Consider the following 26,347-nt stretch of genomic DNA (forward strand, 5'->3'; position numbering starts at 1 on the left):
CCATTTTGTTTAATTTTTTTTTTTTTCTTTTAATTTTAAGTTCCAGGATCCATGTGCAGGATATGCAGGTTTGTTACATAGGGAAACGTGTGCCTCGGTGGTTTGCTGCACCTATCAACACATCACCTCGGTATTAAGTCCAGCATGTATTAGCTATTTTTCCTCATGTTCTCCCACCCCCCGCCACAGCCCCTGTTAAATTAATTTCTTATTCTCCTTAATATTCCATACACATTCAGATTCCTTCTCCCCTACAAAAATATTTGCTATTTTGTCCTTGCTATTTCTCATACTTAGATCATTCATACACTATATCTATTTTTTCATTAAACTATTTTAAAACCTTTGGAGTAAAGCATTTAAGTATTTATTTAATAAACCCTTCAGACCTCATGCTAAAGAAAACACCTAAGTGAACATTTTAAATTTTAATAGGTGCATATCTATAGTATCCTCATTTCTCTTAAAAAAAAAAAAAAAAAAAAAAAGACCATCCTGGCTAACACGGTGAAACTCCGTCTCTACTAAAAATACAAAAAAAAAAAAAAATTAGCTGGGCTTGGTGGCGCGTGCCTGTAGTCCCAGCTACTCGGGAGGCTGAGGCAGGAGAATGGCGTGAACTCAGGAGGTGGAGTTTGCAGTGAGCCGAGATCACGCCACTGCACTCCAGCCTGGGTGACAGAGAGAGACTCCATCTCAAAAAAAAAAAAAGATTATCACATCTTCTAAAAACATACATACTAGCCGGGTACGGTGGCTCATGCCTGTAATCCCAACACATTGGGAGTCTGAGGCGGGTGGATCACTTGAGGTCCGGAGTTCAAGACCAGCCTGGCCAACATGGCGAAACCCCATCTCTACTAAACGGCTGGGGAGGCTGAGGCGGGAGGATCACTTGAACCTAGAAGCCGGAGGTTGCAGTGATCTGAGATTGCGCCACTGCACTCCAGCCTGCGGCAGTGAGACTGTCTCAAAAAAAAAAAAAGAAAGAAACATACATAATAGAGCAGAATAAAAACAAATCTGTCCTTTACCTGTCATCTCATATTTTGCAAGGGCTGAGGTCCTCACAGAGAAGAGAAATAGGCTGGGCGCTGTGGCTCATGCTTGTAATCCCAGCACTTTGGGAGGCTGGATCACCTGAGGTCAGGAGTTTGAGACCAGCCTGGTCAACATGGTGAAACCCCATCTCTACTAAAAATAGAAAAAAATAACCAGGTGTGGTGGCAGACACCTGTAATCCCAGCTACTCAGGAGGCTGAGACAGGAGAATCGCTTGAAATGCAGGAGGCGGAGGTTGCAGTAAGCAGAGATTGCATGCCACTGCACTCCAGCCTGGGCAACAAGAGTGAAACTCCATCTCAAAAAACAAAACAAAAACAGTGAGGAAGGGCGTTTCTTGCTTAGTGCCTTTTAAACACCTGATAGAACTCTCTGGAAGCTGTGTTGGACATGGGTGCAAGTTGCAGTATGGTGCAGTCCTGGCTCAGTAGGAGGTTCCATCAACCAGGAGCCCCTTTGTTATTCTGTTTCTGTTTTTTCATGGTGGATAATGTCTATGATGTTGTGGGTACTCCATAGGTGAGTAGTGGTGGCGGGCACCTGTAGTCCCAGCTACTCGGGAGGCTGAGGCAGGAGAATGGCGTGAACCCGGGAGGCAGAGCTTGCAGTGAGCCGAGATTGCGCCACTGCACTCCAGCCTGGGCGACATAGCAAGACTCTGTCTCAAAAAAAAAAAAAAAAAAAAAAAAATTGTTGCACTAATCCTTTTATTAGCGCTGCTAAGAGATAGCACAGGGTCAGGCTTACATTTGTGTTTTATTGAGAAGCCCAGCTCCTAATGGAAATCTTAATGAACAGGGAAATGACAAAGGCAGTCTGATGCAGGTCTTGAGGACGTCCTCAAGGTCCTGAGGGAACCAGCCAGAGAGTGCCTCAACCTCTGTATTCAGAAGTTTGTGGAAGGAGAGGCTGCGCACTTTATCAGTCCTTGTTTCCACAGAGGATTTAAATATTTTGAATGAAGAAAAAGCATTCATGGTGAATGTGAAGGATTATATACCTTGGCACATGAGGGACAGTGTTTCCCAAACTCATACCCACCACCTTCACAATGTTGCCCAAACCACTCACTACCTGTACTAATATATATGGATGTGTGTAGAAATATATGTGTGTGTGTGTGTGTGTATATATATATATATATATAGACAGTCTGGCTCTGCTGCCCAGGCTGCAGTGCAGTGGCACAATCTTGGCTCACTGCAACTTCCACATCCCAGGTTCAAGCAATTCTGCCTCAGCCTTCCAAGTAGCATGCACCACCATGCCTGGCTAAATTTTTTTTGTATTTTTAGTAGATACGGGGTTTCACCATGTTGGTCAGGCTGGTTTCAAACTCCTGACTTCAGGTGATCCACCCACCTCGGCCTCCTAAAGTGCTGGGATTATAGGCGTGAGCCACGGAGCCCAGTGTATTTTTTTTTTTTTTTTTTTTTTGAGACGGAGTCTCACTCTGTTGCCAGGCTAGAGTGCAGTGGTGCGATCTCGGCTCATTGCAACCTCTGCCTCCTGGGTTCAAGCGATTCTGCTGTGTCAGCCTCCCAAGTAGCTGGGACTACAGGTACCCACCACCATGTCCAGCTAATTTTTGTCTTTAGTAGAGACGGGGTTTCACCATCTTGGCCAGGATGGTCTGGATCTCTTGACCTCATGATCTGCCCACCTCAGACTCCCAAAGTGCCAGGATTACAGGCATGAGCCACCACCCCCGGCCTATTTTTTTTTTTTTTTTTTTAGAGACAGGGTCTTGCTCTGTAGCCCAGACTGGAGTGCAGTGGTGTGATCATAGCCTTGAACTCCTGGGCTCAAGGGATCCTCCTGCATCAACCTCTTGAGTAGCTGGGATTACAGCTTGAAGCACCTTGCCTGGCCCTAAATAAATATTTTTAAAGGAACCTTTGGACAGAGGAATATGTTAAATGAAACTATGGGGATGTAAGCAGCAAACTCCAGACCCTCAAACCGTAAAACAACCCCAGCTTCTTCAACAAATAAATTGCAAGGAAAAAGGGAAGGGAAACCTAGTAAAACTTAAGGCCAGGTTCAGTGGCGCACGCCAATGATCCTAGAACTTTGGGAGGCTGAAGGGGACAGATCTTTTGAGCCCAGGAGTTTGAGACCAATGTGGGCAACATGGCAAAACCCTCTGTCTACAAAAGATAGAAAAATCAGCTGCCACTAGGGTGCATGCCTGTAATCCCAGATATTCAAGAGGCTAAGGTGGGAGGATCGCTTGAGCCCAAAAGGTTGAGGTTGCAGTGAGCTAAAATTGTGCCACTGCACTGAAGCCTGGGCAACAGAGTGAGATCCTGTCTCAAAAAGAAAAAGACAGTTAAGAGACATCAATCAAATAAATGCATGACACTACTTTGGATTCTAATTGGATTCTCATTGGGAAAAAGAGAAACTTGAGTAAGAATTATTGTCGGGGCCGGGTGCGGTGGCTCACACCTGTAATCCCAGCACTTTGGGAGGCCGAGGCGGGCGGATCGCAAGGTCAGGAGATCGAGACCACGGTGAAACCCCGTCTGTACTAAAAATACACACAAAAAAATTAGCCGGGCGTGGTGGCGGGGCGCCTGTAGTCCCAGCTACTCGGGAGGCTGAGGCAGGAGAATGGCGTGAACCCGGGAGGCAGAGCTTGCAGTGAGCCGAGATCGCGCCACTGCACTCCAGCCTGGGTGACAGAGCGAGACTCCATCTGAAAAAGTAAATAAATAAATAAATAATTGTCGGAGCCAGGGGCGGTGGCTCATGCCTGTAATCCCAGCACTTTGGGAGGCTGAGGCGGGCGGATTCCAAGGTCAAGAGATCGAGACCATCCTGGCTAACACGGTGTAACCCTGACTCTACTGAAAATACAGAATTAGCGGGATGTGTTGGCAGATGCCTGTAATTCCAGCTACTCGGGAGACTGAGGCAGGAGAATCGCTTGAACCCGGGAGGTGGAGGTTGCGGTGAGCCGAGATGCCGCAACTGCACTCCAGCCTGGGCAAGAGCAAAACTCTTATCTAAAAAAAAAAAAAAAAAAGGCCGGGTGCGTTGGCTTACGCCTGTAATCCCAGCACTTTGGGAGGCCGAGGCGGGTGGATCACGAGGTCAGAAGATCCAGACCATCCTGGCTAACACAGTGAAACACCGTCTCTACTAAAAATAGAAAAAAAATGAGCCAGGCGTGGTGGCGGGTGCCTGTAGTCCCAGCTACTCGGGAGGCTGAGGCAGGAGAATGGTGTGAACCCGGGAGGCGGAGCTTGCAGTGAGCCGAGATCACACCACTGCACTCTAGCCTGGGCGACGGAGCAAGACTCTGTCTCAAAAAAAAAAAAAAAGAATTATTGTCAGTTTTCTTGAGTGTGATAATAGTATTTAGTCTGCTGAAATTGCTTGCTGATGAAATTGTAGAGGGCACTGTACAGCACTTCATATCACTTGACCCAATACACAAAAAAACTCAGGAGTCTGAAGTGGGAGAATCACTTGAGCCTAGGAGTTCAAGAGCACCCTGGGCAACATAGACCCCATCTCGAAAAACTAAAATAAGTGGCCGGGTGCGGTGGCTCACGCCTGTAATCCCAGCACTTTGGGAGGCCAAGGCGGGCAGATCACGAGATCAGGAGATCGAGACCATCCTGGCTAACACGGTGAAACCCCGTCTCTACAAAAAATACAAAAAATTAGCCAGGCGTGGTGGCACACGCCTGTAATCCCAGCTACTCGGGAAGCTGAGGCAGGAGAATGGCGTGAACTCAGGAGGCGGAGCTTACAGTGAGCCGAGATCACGCCCCTGCACTCCAGCCTGGGCTATGGAGCTAGACTCCGTCTCAAAAAAAAAAAAAGAAAAGAAAAGAAAAAAGAAAACTAAGTCAGTTTATAGCTCACAAGCACACATTTTCAGTATGAAACTTAATAGGCTGGGGCCTGGTCCATACTCCTATAAAGGGAGACAGATTTTGGCTCAGTCTAAGGAAATCCAACAACTAGGACACCAACAATAGGTTTCCTTTGGGAAAGAGTTTTTTGGTTTTTTTGTTTTTGTTTTTGTTTTTTTTTTATTTTGAGACAGAGTCTTGCTCTGTCGCCCAGACTGTAGTGCAGTGGCGTGATCTCGGCTCACTGCAAGCTCCGCCTCCCAGGTTCACTCCATTCTCCTGCCTCAGCCTCCTGAGTAGCTGGGACTACAGGCTCCCGCCACCACGCCTGGCTAACTTTTTGCATTTTTAGTAGAGACAGGGTTTCACCGTGTTAGCCAGGATGGTCTCGATCTCCTGACCTTGTGATCCGCCCGCCTCGGCCTCCCAAAGTGCTGGGATTACAGGCGCGAGCCACCACGCCAGGCCGAGGTTTTTTTTTTTTTTTTTTTTTTGAGACAGAGTCTCGCTCTGTAGCCCAGGCTTGAGTACAGTGGCATGATCTCAGCCCACTGCAACCTCCGCCTCGCAGGTTCAAGCGATTCTCCTGCCCCAGCCTCCTGAGTAGCTAAGATTACAGGTGCCCGCCAGCACTCCCAGCTAATTTTTGTATTTTTAGTAGAGATGAGGTTTCACCATCTTGGCCAGGCTGGTCTTGAACTCCTGACCTTGTGATCCACCAGACTGAGCCTCCCAAAGTGCTGGGATTACAGGTGTGAGCCACCGTGCCTGGCCTGGTTTTTTTTTTTTTTTTTTTTTTTTTTTTTTTTGAGATGGAGTCTCGCTCTGTTCCCCAGGCTGGAATGCAGTGGTGTGATCTTGGCTTGCTACAACCTCTGCCTCCCAGGTTCAAGCAATTCTCCTGGCTTGGCCGCCAAGCAAGTAGCTGGGACCACAGGTGTGTGCACACTGACATGCCTGCCTAATTTTTGTATTTTCAGTAGAGACAGAGTTTCACCATCTTGGCCAGGCTGGTCTTGAACTCCTGACCTCCCAATAATCTGTCCACCTCGGCCTCCCAGAGTGCTGGAATTCTAGGTGTGAGGTGCCATTCCCGGCCTCAAGTGGAGGTTTGATAACAACTGGCAAAAGGAGGATTCAGTGTTAGACTAGAAATTAGATGAGCTGATCCCCAGGAGCCTATGGTTCCTTGAATCCCTGAATGGGAGCATTAAGACCAGTGGAAATGAGAAAGAATTATTGATCACATCTCTACAAATGGGCATAAACTGTTCCTACCATCCAGCAGATAAACTGAGGCCACAGGCTGGGTATGGTGGCTTATGCCTGTAATCCCAGCCACCGCTGCACTCCAGCCTGGGTGACAGAGGGAGACTCTGTCTAAAAAAAAAATCAAACTAAAAAAAAATAAATAAAATGAGGCTGGGTGCGGTGGTTCACACCTATAATGCCAGCACTTTGGGAGGCCAAGGCGGGGCGGATCTGAGGTCGGGAGTTCCAGACCAGCCTGACCAACATGGAGAAACCCCGTCTCTACTAAAAATACAAAAAAAATTAACCAGGCATGGTGGCGCAGCCTGTAATTCCAGCTACTAGGGAGGCTGAGGCAGGAGAATCGCTTGAACCCAGGAGGCGGAGGTTGCAGTGAGCCGAGATTGCACTGAGCCAAGATCATGCCATTGTACTCTGGCCTGGGCAACAAGAGCGAAATTCCGTCAAAAAATAGTAATAATAACGAGGCCACAGTGGCTGTAACTGTGATAGCTACTGCTTTACATATCTTGCAGGCTGGGCATGATGGCTCATGCCTGAAATCCCAGCACTTTGGGAGGCCAAGTCAGGTGGATCGCTTGAGCCCAGGAGTTTGAGACCAGCCTGAGCAACAGCGCGAAACGTCATCTCCACAAAAGATACAAAAATTAGCCATGCGTGGTAGTGCATGCCTGTAGTTCCAGCTGCTTGGGAGCTAGAGGGGTTGAGGCTGCAGTGAGTCCTGATAGTGCCACTGCACTCCAGCCTCGGAAACAGAGAGACCTTGTCTCAAAATAAATAAATAAATAAATAAATAAAAATATTGCAGATTCCTGACTGCCACCTGCAAGAAAACATGCCCTTTATGCTGGATATTGAAAGCAAATGCTTGCTTCTCAGGAGAATCTCACCAGGAACAGAACCTCTTTAGCTAAGTAGTACATGTGACCACAGTCTGATCAATACAATGGTTCCTGTGTTCCCCAGACTGTCTGGAGAGATCATCTACATCAAAATTGTCTACACATATAGACCATTTATTATGCCTTGATTTTAAGAACTGATGTTCTGAGACAACCAGGTTTTTTTTTTCTGTTTTGTGTTTCTGTTGAAATTGAGATATTCAGACCGTAAAATCCACCCTTTTAAGGGCAACTGATTCATAAAGGCATTTTGATTTGATATTTACTCTAGGGAAGACTTTTGAAAAGGTGTTCTACCCAGCTAGAATAGCTTTTATTGTATTTATTTATATCTTGCCTTGTTTCATCAAGGAATTAAAGCAGTAACATACTTGCATAAATAAAATTAGGAGCCATTTGAAAGATAAGCTAGAAGTTTATTTCAACACAAAGAATGTGAAAGAATGTAGAATTCATTCAGCAGAAAAATGTTAACCATCTTTTGCTTCCCATATGTCCTAGTTAAGGAGCTTTCTTTAGCCACATGGCTGCTCACCTTTCCTTCCTGTAACTCAAAAATAGTCACTTGCTGGTAAGGGTTCACAGTGCTGAATATGACACAGACTCGAAAAGAGAGAAGAATATTTACTTGTCATTTTCCCCCTTTTCTTTTTTTTTTTTTTTTTTGAGATAGAGTCTCGCACTGTCACCCAGGGTTGGAGTGCAATGGCGTGATCTCGGCTCACTGCAACCTCCGCCTCCTGGGTTCAAGCAATTCTCCTGCCTCAGCCTCCCGAGTAGCTGGGATTACAGACGCCTGCCACCACGCCCAGCTAATTTTTTGTATTTTTAGTAGAGATGGGGTTTCACTATGTTGGCCAGGCTGGTCTCCAACTCCTGACCTTGTGATCCGCCCGCCTCGGCCTCCCAAAGTGCTGGGATTACAGGCGTGAGCCGCGACCAGCCTATTTCTGTTTTCCTTCCTGCTTTATTTGCACTCATGTCCTTATGTACCAAGAAAAAGTTTGTAGGCAAACCTTTAGGCCCTCCTACAGCACAGGCGGGGCCAGACTCCTCACACATTCCCAGAGCTCTTTTTTGCCCCCATCCCATGATGGCACCCCAAACTCCCATTTCTTTGCTATCTCCACTGTCAGTAACCACCTGCGTGACCTTAGGTGAGTAACCTAAACCTCCCTAGACTGTTGTCGTCACACTTTTCAAGTGAGGGTGTTGGACTACATGAACTGTAAGATCCTCTCATCCTGAGTTTCTTGCTTTAGGTTTTGCAAGCACCCATCATTGCCACAGCACCTCAGACCCTCAACCTCCCGCCACTAATCAGCCACTATGGGCCTTAGTGTTTCCTGCCTTCCAGTTTCTCATCTTCAAAGAAGTCAATTCATATCTACAACTTGAGGCAAAAATTTCAAATCATCAATACAGTACCTGTTCTATCAACAAAAGGTCTTTCAGTGGGGAAAGCAGAGGTAACAAGGCAACAAAGCCAAATACACAAAAGGACAGAAAAAGAAAACAACTTACAGTTCTTGGTTAACTAAGTTCAACTTTTCATTATTATTTTATAGTGACAGGCAGGCCTCACTATGTTGCCCAGGCTAATCTGTAACTCCTACCCACAAGCAATCCTTCACCTCGGCCTCCCAAAGTGCTGAGAGAACAGGCATGAGCCACCCCAACAGCCCTTCAAACAATGTTTTGTTTTTGTTTTTTTTTGAGACAGAGTCTCACTCTTGTTGCCCAGGTTGGAATGCAATGATGCGATCTCGGCTCACTGCAACCTCCGCCTCCCAGGTACAAGCAATTCTCCTGCCTCAACCTCCTGAGTAGCTGGGATTACAGGCACCCGCCACCAAGCCTGGATAATTTTTCTTTTCTTTTTTTTGAGGTGGAGTTTCAGTCTTGTCACCCAGGCTGAAGTGCAGTGGCGTGATCTCACCTCACTGCAACCTCTACCTCCTGGGTTCAAATGATTCTCCTGCCTCTGCCTCCCAGGTAGCTGGGATTACAGGCGCCCACCACCACTCCTGGCTAATTTTTGTAGTTTTAGTAGAGACGGTTTCACCATGTTGGCCAGTCTGGTCTTGAACTCCTGACCTCAAGTGATCCGCCCGCATCGGCCTCCCAAAGTGCTGTAATTACAGGTGTGAGCCACCATACCTAGACAATTTTTTGTGTGTTTTTAGTAGAGATGGGGTTTCACCATGTTGGGCAGGCTGGTCACCTCGGCCTCCCAAAGTGTTGGTATTACAGGCATGAGCCACCGCACCTGGAAGAAACAATGTTTTTAACCAGTATAGCAGACAGGGTGTTTGCAGTGGCAAGCCAGGTTCAAATGCTGGCTTGCCCCTTAACTAGCCTCTGTGACCCTCAACAAGTTAACTTTGATTTCTAAGTCTCAGGTTTATGAACAACAAACAAAACAGGAAGTGGACATCATACCTCCTAACGTTGTTGAGGATTAAATGAGTATTTATACGAAATGTCTGATAAAGCCCAGAAGACAGCTCGACTGCAATAATAAATCATAATTTTATAAGCTTCCTTAATTTCTATACTTCTCCTAAGTAAAGGCTACATCGCCCTCTGCCTGTCCCACTTTTTTCCTCATGAGCAATCTGACCCCTACCCCTACCCCAAGTACAGATGTAACATTCCAAAAAGAACTGAAGGAGAGCCGTGGCTCACGCCTGTAATCCCAGCACTTTGGGAGGCAGAGGCGGGCGGATCACGAGGTCAGGAGATCGAGACCATCCTGGCTAACACAGTGAAACCCTGTCTCTACTAAAAATACAAAAAATTAGCCGGGCTTGGTGGTGGGCGCCTGTAGTCCCAGCTACTAGGGAGGCTGAGGCAGGAGAATGGTGTGAACCAGGAAGGCGGAGCTGGCCGTGAGCCGAGATCGCGCCACTGCATTCCAGCCTGGGTGACAGAGAGACTCCGTCTCAAAAAAAAAAAAAAAAAAAGGAGAGGTATGAAAGCATGCAGGTTTTTAGAAGAAACCAGCCAACACCAGTTCAAAGAAATACTTTCATTGCTAGCTTTATGTTCCAGAACATACAGTGAGAAGCGATTACACCTCAGGAAAATTCCCAATGCCTTTGGAGAAAGCTGACATAGGCTTTGCCCCATAAAGTCCTGCTTATCTGGCTGGGCAAAGAAAAGGGTAGGAGGCTGGGCATGGTGGCTCACGCCTTTAATCCCAGCACTTTTTAAGGCCAAGGTGGGCAGATCACCTGGGGTCAGGAATTTGAGACAAGCCTGGCCAACATGGTGAAACCCTGTCTCTACTAAAAATACAGGAATTAGCTGGGCGTGGTGGCGCGTTCCTGTAATCCCAGCTACTCAAGAGGCTGAGTTAAGAGAATCGCTTGAGGCCAGGCACGGTGGCTCAAGCCTGTAATCCCAGCACTTTGGGAGGCTGAGGCGGGCGGATCACGAGGTCAGGAGATCGAGACCATCCTGACTAACATGGTGAAACCCCGTCTCTACTAAAAAATACAAAAAATTAGGCGGGCGTGGTGGGCCGAGATCGCCCCACTGCACTCCAGCCTGGGGGACAGAGTGAGACTCCGTCTCAAAAAAAAAAAAAAAAAAAAAAAGAATCGCTTGAACCTGGGAGGCAGAGGTTGCAGTGAGCTGAAATTGCGCCACTGCACTCCAGCCTCAGTGACAGAGCGAGACTCAAAAAAAAAAAGGCGGCTGGGCGCGGTGGCTCATGCCTGTAATCCCAGCACTGCGGGAGGTGGAGATGGGCGGATCACGAGGTCAGATCTGTCAGAAGATCGAGACCATCCTGACTAACACGGTGAAACCCTGTCTCTACTAAAAATAAAAAAAAATTAGCCAGGCATGGTGATAGGCGCCTGTAGTCCCAGCTACTCGGGAGGCTGAGGCAGGAGAATGTCGTGAATCGGGGAGGCTGAGCTTGCAGTGAGCCGAGATCGCGCCACTGCACTCCAGCCTGGGTGACAGAGTGAGACTCTGTCTCAAAAAAATAAAAGATTAAAAAAAAAAAAAAAAGGGTAGGAACTTTCAGCCTGGGCAGAGCCTTTATTCTTGTCACCCAGCAGGGGTGATAAGGTGCCACCAACCTTCTGAGCTGCCATCTAAGGATGGTAAGAGCAGCCTAGCATCAGCTCATGCTCCCTTAGATGTTAGTTTTTGGGGCCAAGTACAAAATCTTTAGGTGGCCCTCCACCACTGCTGCTCTGTCTGTCTGCTGTTGGGGAGCCAGGGAGAGGCTGCACCCCTAGAAGGGGTCCCACTTCTGGATCTGGTTTGCTGCGTTTGGCCAGGTCCTCATTGTGAGCCTTGCGGATGTGGCGGTAGAGGTCCCCTGACTGCGTGTAGCTCCGCAGGCAGTAGCGGCACTCGTAGGGTCGCTCACGTGTGTGCACCGTGGCATGTCGCCGTAGTGTGTAAGAGCATGAGAAGGTCTTCCCACATGTCTTGCAGGTGGGAACATCCTCAGTAAAAACCCCAAAGCTTCCTGGAGCTGCTTCGTACTCAGAAGACAGGTAAAGTGGCTCATGCAGGGATGCAGGTGCAGGCAGAGGTGAGGTCACCAGTCCTCGATGATACTGCCCTGCACCTGGCAGCAGATGGTAGGGTAGATGAGGGTCTGTTGGCAGGAAGTGGTCACTTGGCCCCACCTCCTCCAGTCCTGCTGCCCCTGGGTCTTCAAAAGCCTCTGGCTGGGAGGGCTGTGCCCCATACACTGCTCCTCCAGATGGGAATGCTCTCTCAGGACCCTGAGGCTGTTCATCTGACACATCAGTCTCTTCATCAGAGATCACAATAGCTTCAACTTTCACCTGGACCAGCTCAGCTTCAGCTGGGGCTGGAGCCCGGGATGGAACTGGAGCTGAGACAGGGGCTGGGGCTGACGTTGGGGCTGAGGCTGGGGGATAGAAGCCTTGCAGTGGTCCTCCAGGATCCTTTGGTTCCACCACCCTCAGACTCTCAGGACCCACATCAAGAGATGGCAGTGGCTCCAATGAAACTGCTGAGATGCCAGAAGAGAAGTAGTTTGTAGGAATGGTCTCAGTGGAGCTACTAGGGCTGGCAAGAGAGACATCAGCCACTGGTGGATGAGGTGCCCGCAGATGTGGTGCGTCAACCTCCATGCCAGGCTGTGTAGTGTCAGCCCCACTAGACATTGGTGGCTCATCTGGAGGACGGACAGTAGGTGAGGGAGCAGCAGAGCCTTTCCATTCCCCTTTGCCCCAGTGGCCTGATGTCTCAGCAGATGCCAACGAAGGTTGGGTGCCACGGGAAGTACTAGACAAAAACTCCAAACTAGGAAGCTGTGAGTTGGTTTCCTCCTCCTTCTTGGTACTGTCTGCCTCTGCCAGGGCCCGGGCTTGAAGCCGCCGCTTACACACCTTGACGATGTCATTCATGTGCAAGTAGCTGGCAGCTGCCAGCACATCCTCCACAGGGGTATCCCCTCTCAGGGTCAGCTGGCCAGCATACATAAAGTCCAGAAGCAGCCCAAAGGCTGGGGCTGTGACAATTTCATTGTGAATACACACCAGATCCCTCTTGTCCAATTCCCGCTCCTTGTAGAAAAGCTGGAAGAATGGGCTGCAGGAGGCCAGCACAGCCCGATGGGCCAAGAACTGGGTACTACCCACCATCACGGTGCAGTCACAAAGGAAACCCTGGGACCGCTGCTCCCGGAGGCTCTGCAGCAGCTGCTGACTGTGTTCTGGGAACTCCATAGTACCCCACGAAGGAAAGGGGGCCCAAAAAAGGTCCCCACCAGTGGCTCCCTGAGAAAAAAGGGCAGTGAGTTAAGACAGGTAACCTCCCCAGCAACCTTATCAGCCCTTAACTATCACTTGCCACTCCAAAACAATCGCTTAAGTTACTGCCCTTCTTTCTCCTAGGTCACACCCAAAGCTCTCCCATTAGCTCCGCCCACCTCGGCCTAACCTTAGAACAGGCCCCACCCCTGTCCGATAAGCCCTGCCCCCGGAAGTCCCGCCCCTTAGCCACCCTCCGCTTCCTTGATGCCCACCCGGTAGCGTCCAACGGCTCCACGAAGTAGAGATCTTTTTCGCTCCCAGGCCTTGCCAGGCGATGCCTCTACGCCCCACTTCGAGAACTCCCTAAGCATCTCCCTCACGCATTCCAGGGGCTAAGGACTCCCAGGGTGGGAACTAGCGGAGAAAGCTGATACCTCACCCACCACCGAGCAGCCACAGGGCGAGCTCCGCCCCTTCCCACCTTCTCAGCTTTAATTGGTTTAAGATTGCCCTCCCCTGTCACGGATTGGTCCGCTCTCCACTAACCATCCTCCCTCTAACTGCCGTCTACAATTGGGTGCTCGCCGCCATCGCTTTTGCAGTCAGGCGCTGGATTGGGTGGCGCTCCTGTCCTCAACTTTTCCTCTTCGTCCCGCCTTCCTTGCCTCCGAGCCCTCAGGATTGGCTGAGCTTCTCCTTCTACCTAATCCAGCAGGCAGGAGGTACCCGGCTCCGAGTCGCTGAATGCGGCGCTCTCCTGGGGAGGCTGGAGGTCGGGAACCCTGCAGTGTCGGACCCGAGCTGACAGCACGCCACTCCCGCTACAGGCTGACAGGGAAAACGAGAACCAACTAGGCCAGGCGCAGTGCTTCACGCCTGTAATCCCAGGACTCTGGGAGGCCGAGGAGGGCGGATCGCTTGGGGTCAGGAGTTCGATACCAGCCTGGCCAACATGCTGAAACCCCGTCTCTACTAAAAATACAAAAATTAGCAGGTCTTGGGGGCGCGCGCCTGTAATCCCAGCTACTGGGGAGGCTGAAGCAGGAGAATCACTTGAACCCGGGAGGCGGAGGTTGCAGTGAGTCAAGATCGTGCCATTGCACTTCAGCCTGGGCGACAGAGTAAGACCCTATCCCCCCACCCCACCAAAAAAAGAGAACCAACTGGTGACTGTGGGCAATAGCCCCACGTCCCTGAACTGCGTTTGTCTCTTGAAGGTCCCTTCCTCTCAAAAATTCTAAGATTTGCCGGGTTCGGTGGCTCACGCCTTTAATCCCAGCAGTTTGGGAGGCTGAGACGGGCAGATCACTTGAGGTCCGGAGTTCAAGAGCAGCCTGGCCAACATAGTGAAACCCCATCTCTACTAAAAATACAAAAATCAGCTGGGCATGGTGGCGCGTGCCTGAAATCCCAGCTACTAGGGAGGCTGAGGCAGGAGAATCTCTTGAACCCAGGAGGCAGAGGTTGCAGTGAGCCAAGATAGCGCCACTGCACTCCAGCCTGGGAGACAGAGCAAAACTCCATCTAAAACAAAACAAAAAAAAAACATTTTAAGATGCCCTACTGCTCCACTCCTCCAAGCTAAGTTTCCGGGGCTCCTGGCTCAGTGATGGCATGAAAGAACTAGCAGCTACAGGGATGATGTCGTGGTGTCCCTAGCCTGGACTCTACAGTCAATTTACAGTGAGAGGATAGAGTGTTCTTTGTTTCCAGAGCGTGCTGAGCAGGTGCTGGTAGGAAGGGTAAGAATGGGGTCAGGGTCATAAAATGTCCCAGAACAGGAGAGAAGAAGCAAAAACCGTGTCTACTGAAGAAATCTTTGAGAGTCTCTACACACTCTCAAAGTGTGTAGAGGAAAGGCTACTTTCCTCTACTTTTCAGAGGAAAAAGCTATAAGTTGGGAGTCACTGATAACTGCCCCATCTGACCCAGGTAGTGTTACTAGAGGAGTAAACTCGGTGCCCTAATCCTCACTCCTTCACCCACCACCCTAAGCATCTCTACTTTATTCTGCAGTCAGGCCCTCCGATCAGACCTAACCAGAATTAGGGAGAGTTCATCTATACAACAAACTTGTGCTACATACATTCAGGATATGTTGGCCTTAGCTTGAGATCATGCCTCTTCAAGACACTGTGTTCATTCTTACAAGCCATACAATATTTACTGTATAGGAATTAAAACTAAGAAATGGGCCGGGCACAGTGGCTCACGCCTGTAATCCCAGCACTTTGGGAGTCCGAGGCAGGTGGATCACCTGAGGTCGAGAGTTCGAGACCAGCCTGACCAACATGGAGAAACCCCGTCTCTATTAAAAGTACAAAAATTAGCAGGGTGTGGTGGCGCATGTCTGTAATCTCAGCTACTTGGGAGGCTGAGACAGGAGAATCACTTGAACTTGGGGGGCGGAGGTTGTAGTGAGCCGAGATCGCGCCATTGCACTCCAGCTTGGGCAACAAGAGTGAAATTCCATCTCAAAAAAAAAAGAATAAATAAATAATAATAATAAAAATATAAAAATTAGCTTGGCACCTATAATCCCAGCTACTTGGGAGGCTGAGGCAGGAGAATCCATCTCAAAAAATATATATATATGTTTTTATATATACATATATGTAAATATAAATATATAAATTATATAAATATATAAAAAAATATGTATATGTTGTAAATAGAGAAGGGGGACTCTGTGTTGCCCAGGCTGGTCTTGAACTCCTGGGCTCACGTGATCCTCCCAGCTTGGCCTCCCAAAATGCTGAGATTACAGGTGTCAGCCACCAAGCCTGACCTTTTTAATTTTTAATTTAATTTAATTTTCATTTATTTTTCTTTTTTTGCATCTTGCTCTGTTGCCCAGGCTGGAGTGCGGTGGGGTGATCTTGTCTCATTGCAGTTCTGACCCCTCAGGTGATCCACCCACTTTGGCCTCCCAAAGTGTTGTGATTACAGGCATGAGCCACCTTGCCTGGCCTCATATATATTTATATTTGTTTGTTTGTTTTGTTTGTTTTGAGATAGTGTCTCGCTCTGTCGCCCAGGCTGGAGTGCAGTGGCACGATCTTGGCTCACTGCAAGCTCCGCCTCCCGGGTTCACGCCATTCTCCTGCCTCAGCCTCCCGAGTAGCTGGGACTACAGGCGCCGGCCACCACGCCTGGCTAATTTTTTGTATTATTAGTAGAGACGGGGTTTCACTGTGTTAGCCAGGATGGTCTCGATCTCCTGACCTCATGATCCACCCGCCTCTGCCTCCCAAAGTGCTGGGATTACAGGCATGCGCCACCACACCCGGCTAATTTTGTATTTCTAGTAGAGACAAGATTTCTCCATGTTGGTCAGGCTGGTCTCGAACTCCCAACCTCGGGTGATCCGCCCGTCTCGGCCTCCCAAAGTGTTGGGATTACAGGCGTCAGCCACCGCCCCCGGCATATATATATATATATGTATTTTTTTAAAATAGAGATGGAAAAATAACTATTTACCAAAATCAATAAATATGTCGTGAGAATAATGGCATTGTTTTACAGGGGGGTTGGGGGGAGACACTGTTTTTCTCTCCTCTCACACCACCACAACAATCAACAAAGAAGGCTACTGTGTGACCAAATGTGTTGGTTTTTTCCCCAGTCCACAAGCAAGCAGTTCCAGCTGGGTGTCCTCTTGTTTAATGCCAACACTGTCTACCTGGAGATAACCTCAGATCTCAAATGTTTAGGGTGCAGATCCCAAGACCGCCCTCCCCACCGGCCCCCCAGTACTAGTTTCTTTTCTCTCCTTTTTTCTTTTATTTCTTTTCTTTTCCTTCCTTTTCTTTTCCTTTCTCCTTCCTTCCTTCCTTTCTTTCCTTCTTTCTATTTCTTTCTTTGTCTCTCTCTTTCTTTGTCTCTCTCTCTTTCTTTGTCTCTCTCTCTCTTTCTTTTCTCTCTCTCTTTTCCCCTTTTTCTTTTCTTCTTTCTCTCTCTTGTCTCTCTCTTTCCCCTGCCTCCCTCCCTCCCTTCCTTTTTTTTTTTTTTTAATCAAATTATTGTTTACCAGACATGGCCCCTGACTTCTGATGCTAGTCAAAAGCCCCAGGCTGTTTTACCTATGCCTCTGACTGACCAGCTGTAAATCTAGGCCCCCACCACTCTACTTGGGCTTGGTTAACTTGCTAGGGTGGCTCATAGAAATCAGGGAAACACCTACTTACCTTTACTGGTTTATTATAGAGGCTATTTGAAAGGATGCAGATGAAGAGGTGCCTAGGGTGAGGTATGGGGGAAGGGATGTGGAGCTTCCGAGCCCTCTTCCGGTGTGCCACCTTCCAGGAACCTCCAGGTGTTCAGCTATGTGGAATCTCTGAACCCAGTCCTTTTGGATTTTTGTGGATGCTTCATTATGCAAGCATGACTGCTGAAACGATTGGCCATTGGTGATCAACTCAACAGTTCAGCACCCCCTCCACTCCCCAGAAGTTGGGGGTGGGCTGAAAACCCCAACCTTCCAATCATGCCCTGCTCTTTATGGTGACCAGCCCCCATCCGGAAGCTACCTAGGGCCTGCCAGCCATCAGTTAACATTAGCATACCAAAAAAATCACTTTAGAGATTTAGGAGTTGTATGGCAGAAAATAGAGTCAAAGAAACGTATATTTCACAATATCACACTGTTTCGATAGGAGACAGCTCGATTTTCACATCTGCTTCTATTAGCTATTAGGATATATTGTTTTGACTGAAATACATGAAGAAAATTTGGTCTCACACAGACATGTAACTAGAAGAGCACTTCACCAATCCCCTGAAAGGTTCTTTTGGGGACTACAACTTCAGAATTGCTGTTCTGAGCTTTCAGGCTCTACGTGCACACACTTTGAGGAGCAGACACAACAATCCTTGTCATTGCTTTGGTGTCTTTTTTATCCAAAGTTTCAGTCTCAGGCAGTAGAGTTTACAGTAGTGAAGAATGCGACTTTCCCAGGTGTGAGGGCTCACACTTGTAATCCCAACACTTTGGGAGACAAAAGCAAGAGGATCACTTGAGGCCAGAAGTTCAAGACTAGCCTGGTCAACAGAGTAAGACCCACATCTCTGCAAAAAATAAAAAATTACCCACGCATGGTGACCCATACCTGTAGCTGGGGAATGCAATGAGCACTCCAGCCTGGCAGCCTGGGTGACAGAATGAGACCCTTTCTCAAGAAAAAAAAAAAGGTGGGGCCGGGCGCAGTGGCTCAGGCCTGTAATCCCAGCATTTTGGGAGGCTGAGGCAGATGGATTACCTAAGGTCAGAAGTTCGAGACCAGCCTGGCAACATGGTGAAACCCGGTCTCTACTAAAAATACAAAAAAAAAAAAAAAAAAAAAAAAAAAAAAATTAGCTGGGCGTGGTGGTGGGCTCCTGTAATCCCAGCTACTTGGGAGGCTGAGGCAGGAGAATCACTTGAATCTGGGAGGCGGAGGTTGCAGCGAGCCGAGATTGCACCACTAAGTTCCAGCCTAGGCGACAGAGTGAGACTCCGACTCAAAAAAAAAAAAGAAAGAAAGAAAAAAGAAAAAAAAAAGGAACACAAGCTTTGGAGCAGGTCAGCTATTCATACCCAAATACCTCCCCTTAATCTTTTTCTGGCTTATTTATAAGGTAGGAATAATAATAGTATCAGTGTCAAGGAATAATAATAGTATCAGTGTCAACCTAAAATAATCCGACGGGTCAGAACCTAATTTAGAGTTTTTTTCAAGTGCGAAGTATGAGAATGGAACACCTGGAAACACCAACTCCAGAAGAATGGAGTCAGTGTTGTGAAGTAAGAAAGTTAAGATTTCATTTATATAGGCAAGCACACATGACTTTTTAGCAGGATTACATTTTTTCACAGAAGATTGGTACATAGTTATAGCAATTTGGTTGGCTATAGACAATGTTTCTTTTTGGGAAGTGTACATGTAACTTTTTTTTTCCAATTTTTTTTTATTTGGAGTTTCGCACTGTTGCCTGGGCTGGAGTGCAGTGTCAAGATCTTGCCTAACTGCAACCTCCGCCTCCCGGGTTCAAGACATTCTTCTGCCTCAGCCTCTGGAGTAGCTGGGATTACAGGCACCTGCCACCACACCCGGCTAATTTTTTGTATTTTTAGTAGAGATGGGTTTTCACTATTTTGGCCAGGCTGGTCTTGAACTTCTGATCTCGTGATTTGCATGTAACTTTTTTTTTTTTTTTTTTTTTTTTTTTTTTTTTTTTTTTTTAAGAGGGAGTCAGCCGGGTGCGGTGGCTCACGCCTGTAATCCCAGCACTTTGGGAGGCCGAGGTGGGCGGATCACCTGAGGTCGGGAGTTCGAGACCAGCCTGACCAACATGGAGAAACCCCGTCTCTATTAAAAAAAAAAAAAAAGAGAGAGGGAGTCTTGCTCTGCATCCCAGGCTGAAGTGCAGTGGAGCGATCTCGGCTCTTTGCAATCTCAGCTTCCCGGGTTCAAGCAATTGTCCTGCCCCAGCCTCCCCAGTAGCCGAGTAGCCGGGATTACAGGCATGAGCCACCCGTGCCCGGCGCATGTAACATTTTTTAACAGAGGATGAAATAGTCATGGATTTCCTACACTTCAGCCTGGGCGACACAGCAAGACTCCGTCTCAAAAAAAAAAAAAAAAAAAAAGTTAATCTATAATCTGAGAACAGAAGTTGTAAACTATATGTGACTCGCAGTCATATCTATCTCGAGCCTTAAAGTGTTTTTTGGGCTTCCAATAGCTCTTAAATTTATTTTTTTTTTTGAGACTCCGTCTTGCTTTGTCGCCAGGCTGGAGTGCAGTGGCGCGATCTCAACTCACTGCACCCTCCGCCTCCCAGGTTCAAGCGATTCTCCTGCCTCAGCCTCCTGAGTAGCTGGGACTACAGGCACGTGCCACCACGCCCGGCCAATTTTTTGTATTTTTAGTAGAGACGGGGTTTCGCCATGTTAGCCAGGATGGTCTCAATCTCCTGACCTCATGATCCGCCCGCCTCGGCCTCTCAAAGTGCTGATATTACAGGCGTAAACCACAGCGCCCGGCCTGCATTTCATTATTTTCTGTAGCTTCTTGGCCTTTTGGCTAAGGCTCGTAAACATTTTTTTATTTCTACACCAATTTCTGTAGATTATTATGATAATTAAGGGAGAGAATTATATCAAGCGCTTAGCACAGTGTCTGGCATCTAGGAAGAAAGTAGTAAGTGGTAGCATTTATTTATTTATTTATTTAATTTATTTATTGAGATGGAGTTTCGCTCTTGTTGCCCAGGCATCTAGGAAGAAAGCAGTAAGTGGTAGCATTTATCAATCAATCAATCAATCTATCTATTATCTATCTATCTATCTATCTATCTATCTATCTATCTGTTGAGATGGAGTTTCGCTCTTGTTGCCCAGGCTGGAGTTCAGTGGCAAGATCTCGGGCCGCCTCCCAGGTTCAAGCAATTCAGATAGTTGCCGACCGGGCGCGGTGGCTCACTCCTGTAATCCCAACACTTTGGGAGGCCGAGGTGGGTGGATTACCTGAGGTTGGGAGTTTGAGACCAGCCTGACCAACATGGAGAAACCCCATCTCTACTAAAAATACAAAATTAGTCAGGTGTGATGGCACATGCCTTTAATCCCAGCTACTCGGGAGGCTGAGGCAGGAGAATCGCTTGAACCCGGGAGGCGGAGGTTGCAGTGAGCCGAGATCGCGCCACTGCACTCCAGCCTGGGCAACAGAGGGAGACTCCGCCTCAAAAAAAAAAAGTTGCCGTTTGATGGCTGGGGGGCGGGGATGAGGGGCGGGGCTTAGTGGTTCTCGCCCACGACGGCGAGGCCCAATCAGACCCGCGGAGCTGGTGGAGTTCCGCCCTCGCGGAGGAGGTGGAGTTCCGCCCTCCTAGTCGCAGCAAGCGCGGAACTGGGGTTGCGGCGTCTAAGTGTGTTTCCGGTGGATTCCCAGGGACTGTCGGAGGTGTGGACTCTGCCTGCCTACCTGGTCTGGGAAGATGTTCTACCATGTGAGCAGGGCTCAGGGTGGCGGCAAGGGCTGGGTGGAAAGGAAGAGCAAGGCCAGGCGCCGGCGCGAGGCTCCCCTTGTCGTCCAATAACCTGCCAGCGCCTGGCCTGGTCGCCATCCCACTTTTCTCCGCAGATCTCCCTAGAGCACGAAATCCTGCTGCACCCGCGCTACTTCGGCCCCAACTTGCTCAACACGGTGAAGCAGAAGCTCTTCACCGAGGTGGAGGGGACCTGCACAGGGAAGTGAGTGTCGAGCTCACCGCACCGCCAGATCGTTCGATGCGCACACGGGGCGCTATACCTGCAACCCCTCCCCAACTCCTACTCGTCCTGCCACCCACTCTGGGGACCCCTCTCCTCTCTCAGGCAGCCAGTTGCTTCCTGCTTTGGGTTCCCAGGGCGCCCTCTGCAATGCTGGACAATAAGACTTCCTTCTTTCAGCTGAGATTGCTCATTCATTTACTCCTCAAACATTTTAAAAACCCTTGGTGTGTGCCAGGACCCGTGTTGGGCTCAGAACAAGGTAGAATGGGAACAAGATAGAATGAGGACAGCCCCTGTGGATCTCACAGTGTAATCATTGTTCCTGTGTCTGCTCTCCCTCTGTCATTCTGCTGGTTTTCTCTTATCCCCTGTGCCCAGGGACCACACACCATGGGCCTCTATATATCTTCTGAATGAATGACCAGAAAAAGCAGATCGAGAGTTTGGGGGAGGAAGGAAGTAGACTGGGATTTGACCATCTCTGGGCTTTGCACAGAGGGGCCTCTCTGATATTAATGAGCTGGGACCCAGCTCAGGGCAGTGGAGTACTTGGGCCTCCAGCATCAGAAAAACCTGCAGGAACATGCAGATTCCTGAGCCTCCTTATTCCCTACAGAATCAAGACTGTCTGGGGCAGACCTGAGAATCTGCATTTTAAGAAGATGATTCTCAGGCATCCCGAAGATTGAGATCTGTTGCCTCAAGGACTCCAGCCTTCTTGGACATTTATTGTGAAATTACCAGAACAGCATTTGGTCTTACACATACTGATCTCTGTTCTGTCTTCTTTTGGTCATTAAGCTCTCTGGGACCAGAGGTGCTATCTACTTGTCCTTTTGCTCTCCCCGACCCTACCCCCAAGAGCTCAGTGACTTTTATTGCAGATGTCTTTAGAGGCTCTTGGACACACAGTGTCTTCCTGTTTCTCATCCTCCTTGCAGGTATGGCTTTGTAATTGCTGTCACCACCATTGACAATATTGGTGCTGGTGTGATCCAGCCAGGCCGAGGCTTTGTCCTTTATCCAGTTAAGTACAAGGCCATTGTTTTCCGGCCATTTAAAGGGGAGGTCGTGGATGCTGTTGTCACTCAGGTCAACAAGGTGAGACCATACATAGGAGAGGCAGTGGGGTAGTCTCTCGGAAGATCTGGGTTGGGTTCTGGCTCCACTTCATAACTCTGTGCCTTTGGCTAAGTCACTTCACTTTTTTTTTTTTTTTTGAGAGAGAGTTTTGCTCTGTTGCCCAGGCTGGAGTGCAGTGGTGCGATCTTGGCTCACTGCAACCTCTGCCTCCTAGGTTCAAGTGATTCTCCTGCCTCGGCCTCCCAAGTAGTTGGGACTAAAGGCACGTGCCACCATGGCCGGCTATTTTTTTTTTTTTTGAGACGGAGTCTCGCTTTGTCACCCAGGCTGGTGTGCAGTGGCGAGATCTCCACTCACTGCAAGCTCCGCCTCCCGGGTTCACACCATTCTCCTGCCTCAGCCTCCCAAGTAGCTGGGTCTACAGGTGCCCACCACCACGCCCGGCTAATTTTTTGTATTTTTAGTACAGACGGGGTTTCACTCTGTTAGCCAGGATGGTCTCGATCTCCTGACCTCGTGATCCACCCGCCTCGGCCTCCCAAAGTGCTGGGATTGCAGGCTTGAGCCACTATGCCCAGCCTGCACTTTCAAATTATATGGTAATCTTGCCCTGCCTAACTCAGAGGGCAAGAGAGTCAGTATTAATAGTCATAACAATAAAAGCCTGTGTTGATTGAGTAGTTACTATGGGCTAGGTGATGTGCAGAGACTCACAATGACTCTAAAAGGTGGGTTTTTTTTTTTTTGAGACGGAGTCTAGCTCTGTTGCCAGGCTGGAGTGCAGTGGCGCAATCTCGGCTCGCTGCAACCTCCGCCTCTGGGTTCAAGCGATTCCCCTGCCTCAGCCTCCCAACTAGCTGGGACTATAGGCATGCGCCACCATGCCCAGCTAATTTTTGTATTTTTAGTAGAGATGGGGTTTCTCCATGTTGGTCAGGCTGGTCTCGAACTCCCGACCTCAGGTGATCTGCCTGGCTCAGCCACCCAAAGTGCTGGGATTATAGGCGTGAGCCACCGTGCCCGGCCAGTGGGTGCTTTTTACAGAAGCTGAAGCTTGGAAGAAGTTAAGTGTACTGGCCAAGATCACGTGGCCAACAGGTGTTCAAATCTTGGACTAACACGTCCCAGGCCTAAGCTCTTTAATACTTTAAAATGAAAGCTTAGGCTGGGCGCAGTGACTCACATCTGTAATCCCAGCACTTTGGGAGGCTGAGGTGGGCAGATCACCTGAGGGTGGGAGTTCAAGACCAGCCTGGCCAATATGGTGAAACCCCATCTCTACTAAAAATACAAAAATTAGCCAGGCATTGTGGCATGTGCGTGTAGTCCCTGCTACTCGGGAGGCTGAGGCATGAGAATCACTTGAACCTGGGAGGTGGAGGTTGCAGTGAGCTGAGATTGCATCACTGCACTCCAGAGTGGAGAACAGAGTGAGATTCTGTCTCAAAGTAAATACATAAATAAATACAAATGAAAGCTTAAAAAAAAAGAGAAAAGGGCTGGGTGGGCCGGCTCACACCTATAATCCCAGTGCTTTGGGGGGCAGAAGTGGGAAGATTGCTTGAGCCTAGGAGTTTGAGACAGCCTGGGCAACATATCAAGACTCTGTCTCTACAAAAAGTTTTTAAAAATTAGCCTAGCATGGTGGTGTGCACCTGTGGTTTCAGCAACTTGGGAGGCTGAGGTGGGAGGATCGCTTGAGCCCAGGAGTTCAAATTTACAGTGAGCTGTGATCGCACCACTACTTTCCAACCTGGGCAACAGAGTGAGACCCTGTCTCAAAATTTAAAAAGCAAAAAACAAAAACACAACACTTGAGGGGACAAAGAAAAGGCAAGATCACTCTTTTGTTTTTTTTTTTGAGACAGAGTCTTGCTCTGTTGCCAGGCTGAAGTGCAATGGTGCGATCTCGGCTCACTGCAACCTCCGCCTCCTGGGTTCAAACGCTTCTCCTGCCTCAGTCTCCTGAGTAGCTGGGATTAGAGGTGCACGCCACCATGCCCGGCTAATTTTTGTAGTTTTAGTAGAGACAGGGTTTCACCATGTTGGTCAGGCTGGTCTGAAACTTCTGACCTCATGATCCACCGGCCTCGGCCTCCCAAAGTGCTGGGATTACAGGCGTGAGCCACCGTGCACGGCCGTAAGATCACTCATTTTTTTTCTAGGTTGGACTCTTCACAGAAATTGGGCCCATGTCTTGCTTCATCTCTCGACATGTAAGTCTGGGCACACTGGGTGGGGCTGAGGAAGACAGATACCCATTCATTACCATCTATTGAAGCATCCATTTAAAGTGCTAACCTAATCTCACTTTCCTTTCAGTCCATCCCTTCAGAGATGGAGTTTGATCCTAACTCCAACCCACCATGTTACAAGACAATGGATGAGGTGAGTGGACAGAAAGAAGTCAGGGAGACAAGGAGAGAATCAGCCATCCTGAGGGAGAATATTGGCCTGGGGATGGCTGAGTACAGATGGTCCCCGAATTACCATGGCTTGATTCATGATTTTATGACTTTATGATGGTGTGAAAGTGATGTGCATTCAATATGCCCCCGGGCTTACAGTGAAGTGGTTGTGATGTAACTTCTCATAAACTGAGGAGCATCTGTACACTGTTCCCTCCTCTCCTCAGGATATTGTGATTCAGCAGGACGATGAGATCCGCTTAAAGATTGTGGGGACCCGTGTGGACAAGAATGACATTGTGAGTCTTTTCCCCACCTCTCTACCTATACCAGGTTGAGCTGAGAACTGTCGATTTCTTTTTTCTTTTTTTTTTTTTTTTGAGACGGAGTCTTGCTCTGTCACCCAGGCTGGAGTGCAGTGGCGTGATCTCGGCTCACTGCAAGCTCTGCCTCCCGGGTTCACGCCATTCTCCTGCCTCAGCCTCCCAAGTAGCTGGGACTACAGGCGCCCGCCACCATGCCTGGCTAATTTTTTATATTTTTAGTACAGACAGGGTTTCACCATGTTAGCCAGGATGGTCTCGATCTCCTGACCTAATGATCCACCCGCCTCGGCCTCCCAAAGTGCTGGGATTACAGGCGTGAGCCACCGCGCCTGGCCGAGAGCTGTCGATTTCTTACCACCCACAGTTTCAGGGGGTTCTGTGCTCTTCTGCCAGGAAGAAGGGATGGATGGGCAGAAGGCCTGGGGCTGCAGGGTGGAGGTTGGTTCTGTGCTCATCTTGGCTTCACTTTCTTTTTACCATCTTTCTTGCAGTTTGCTATTGGCTCCCTGATGGACGATTACTTGGGTGAGTGCCTGATCATAGGTGCTGGGGTTATTGCCTGGAGAAGGGATGTGTGGGGGTGGGGAGTAATATAGGATTCAATGCCCAAATCAGAGAGACAGAAGAAACTTTCATGCTGTCTGCTTGAAAGATCCAGGACATTTGCCTTGGGATGAGGAGTACATGGTTGTGGCTACCCTAAATTCCGGTTCTAACTGATATGCTTTTTCTGGTTTCGCAGGGCTTGTAAGCTGAGCCTGGTGGCCTCCTACCCTTGGTCCTACTCTAGGAAGTGTGATTGTCACACTTATCATGTTGTCCAGAGGTCCAGTCTGGCTGCTGTTGTGGAGGCAAGGAAGGCAACTCATCCCAGAAGGCATCTGGTGCTTCTTGTAGCTTAACTACTGCCTCCTGATTTTTCAGTATGTGTTCTAAGTATAAAAAGTCCTTGGTTCTCATGGAAGTGTTATCTTCTTTTTTTTTTTTTTTAGCAGGAACAATAACTCTTTAAAGAGGCTGTGGAGTTGGCTGCTTACTAGCCCCTCTTTTTCTTAGACTGATGCCTCTACTAGCCTCAGCCACCCAGGGGAACTGACTAACCCATTTGTCCAGGTTTAAAGGTGACCTCACTGAAGTCAAGGCTCTGATGTTGGGTCTTTGGCTTCCAAATGATACCATCATTAGTGGCATTCTGGGTCCTGATCTAGTTCCAGAGTGTTTGCTCTTCTCCTGCCCTTAAAAGTAACCAAGAGCATAGCTGGGAAAGAAGGGAGAGGAGACAGCAGACAGGGAGAGATGAATAAGAGGCTAGTAATGACACAGACTGTAGGATCTCAACACAGCCCTTCCTAAGTTGGGTATATAAACAATAGTATATCACTATACTAAACTGAACTGAAGATGTAAAAGGGCTCACA

General features: G+C 48.5%; 2 protein-coding genes across 4 annotated transcripts; one reads left to right on the forward strand and one right to left on the reverse strand.

The window, feature by feature from the left end:
* Positions 1 to 7,500: 7,500 nt before the first annotated feature.
* ZBTB3 (zinc finger and BTB domain containing 3) lies at positions 7,501 to 17,170 on the reverse strand. 3 transcript variants are annotated; one of them, XR_010147219.1, is made up of 3 exons: positions 13,131 to 13,343; positions 11,200 to 12,882; positions 7,501 to 9,374 (listed from the first exon to the last, which is right to left on the reverse strand). XR_010147219.1 is itself a non-coding variant. In XM_024347205.3 (2 exons), exon 2 carries the CDS (start codon positions 12,829 to 12,831, stop codon positions 11,263 to 11,265), a length of 1,569 nt encoding a protein of 522 aa, XP_024202973.1. In that variant the 5' UTR covers positions 12,832 to 12,882; positions 17,046 to 17,170; the 3' UTR covers positions 10,122 to 11,262. The 3 variants fall into 3 exon arrangements, 2 of the variants coding, with proteins under 2 accessions (XP_024202973.1, XP_522038.2); XM_024347205.3 differs by lacking the exons at positions 7,501 to 9,374; positions 13,131 to 13,343 and adding an exon at positions 17,046 to 17,170 and having other exon boundaries at positions 10,122 to 12,882; XM_522038.9 differs by lacking the exon at positions 7,501 to 9,374 and having other exon boundaries at positions 10,122 to 12,882; positions 13,131 to 13,355.
* A 3,500-nt stretch (positions 17,171 to 20,670) lies between these two features.
* Positions 20,671 to 25,888, forward strand: POLR2G (RNA polymerase II subunit G). Its single transcript, XM_024347206.3, has 8 exons — positions 20,671 to 20,847; positions 20,982 to 21,091; positions 22,054 to 22,213; positions 24,361 to 24,411; positions 24,518 to 24,583; positions 24,831 to 24,902; positions 25,421 to 25,454; positions 25,672 to 25,888. The coding sequence occupies exons 1-8, from the start codon at positions 20,836 to 20,838 to the stop codon at positions 25,683 to 25,685; spliced, it is 519 nt and encodes a 172-aa protein (XP_024202974.1). The 5' UTR covers positions 20,671 to 20,835; the 3' UTR covers positions 25,686 to 25,888.
* Positions 25,889 to 26,347: the final 459 nt, after the last annotated feature.

Source organism: Pan troglodytes, chromosome 9, assembly GCF_028858775.2.
Source record: "Pan troglodytes isolate AG18354 chromosome 9, NHGRI_mPanTro3-v2.0_pri, whole genome shotgun sequence".
In the NCBI taxonomy this organism is placed as follows: Eukaryota; Metazoa; Chordata; class Mammalia; order Primates; family Hominidae; genus Pan; species Pan troglodytes.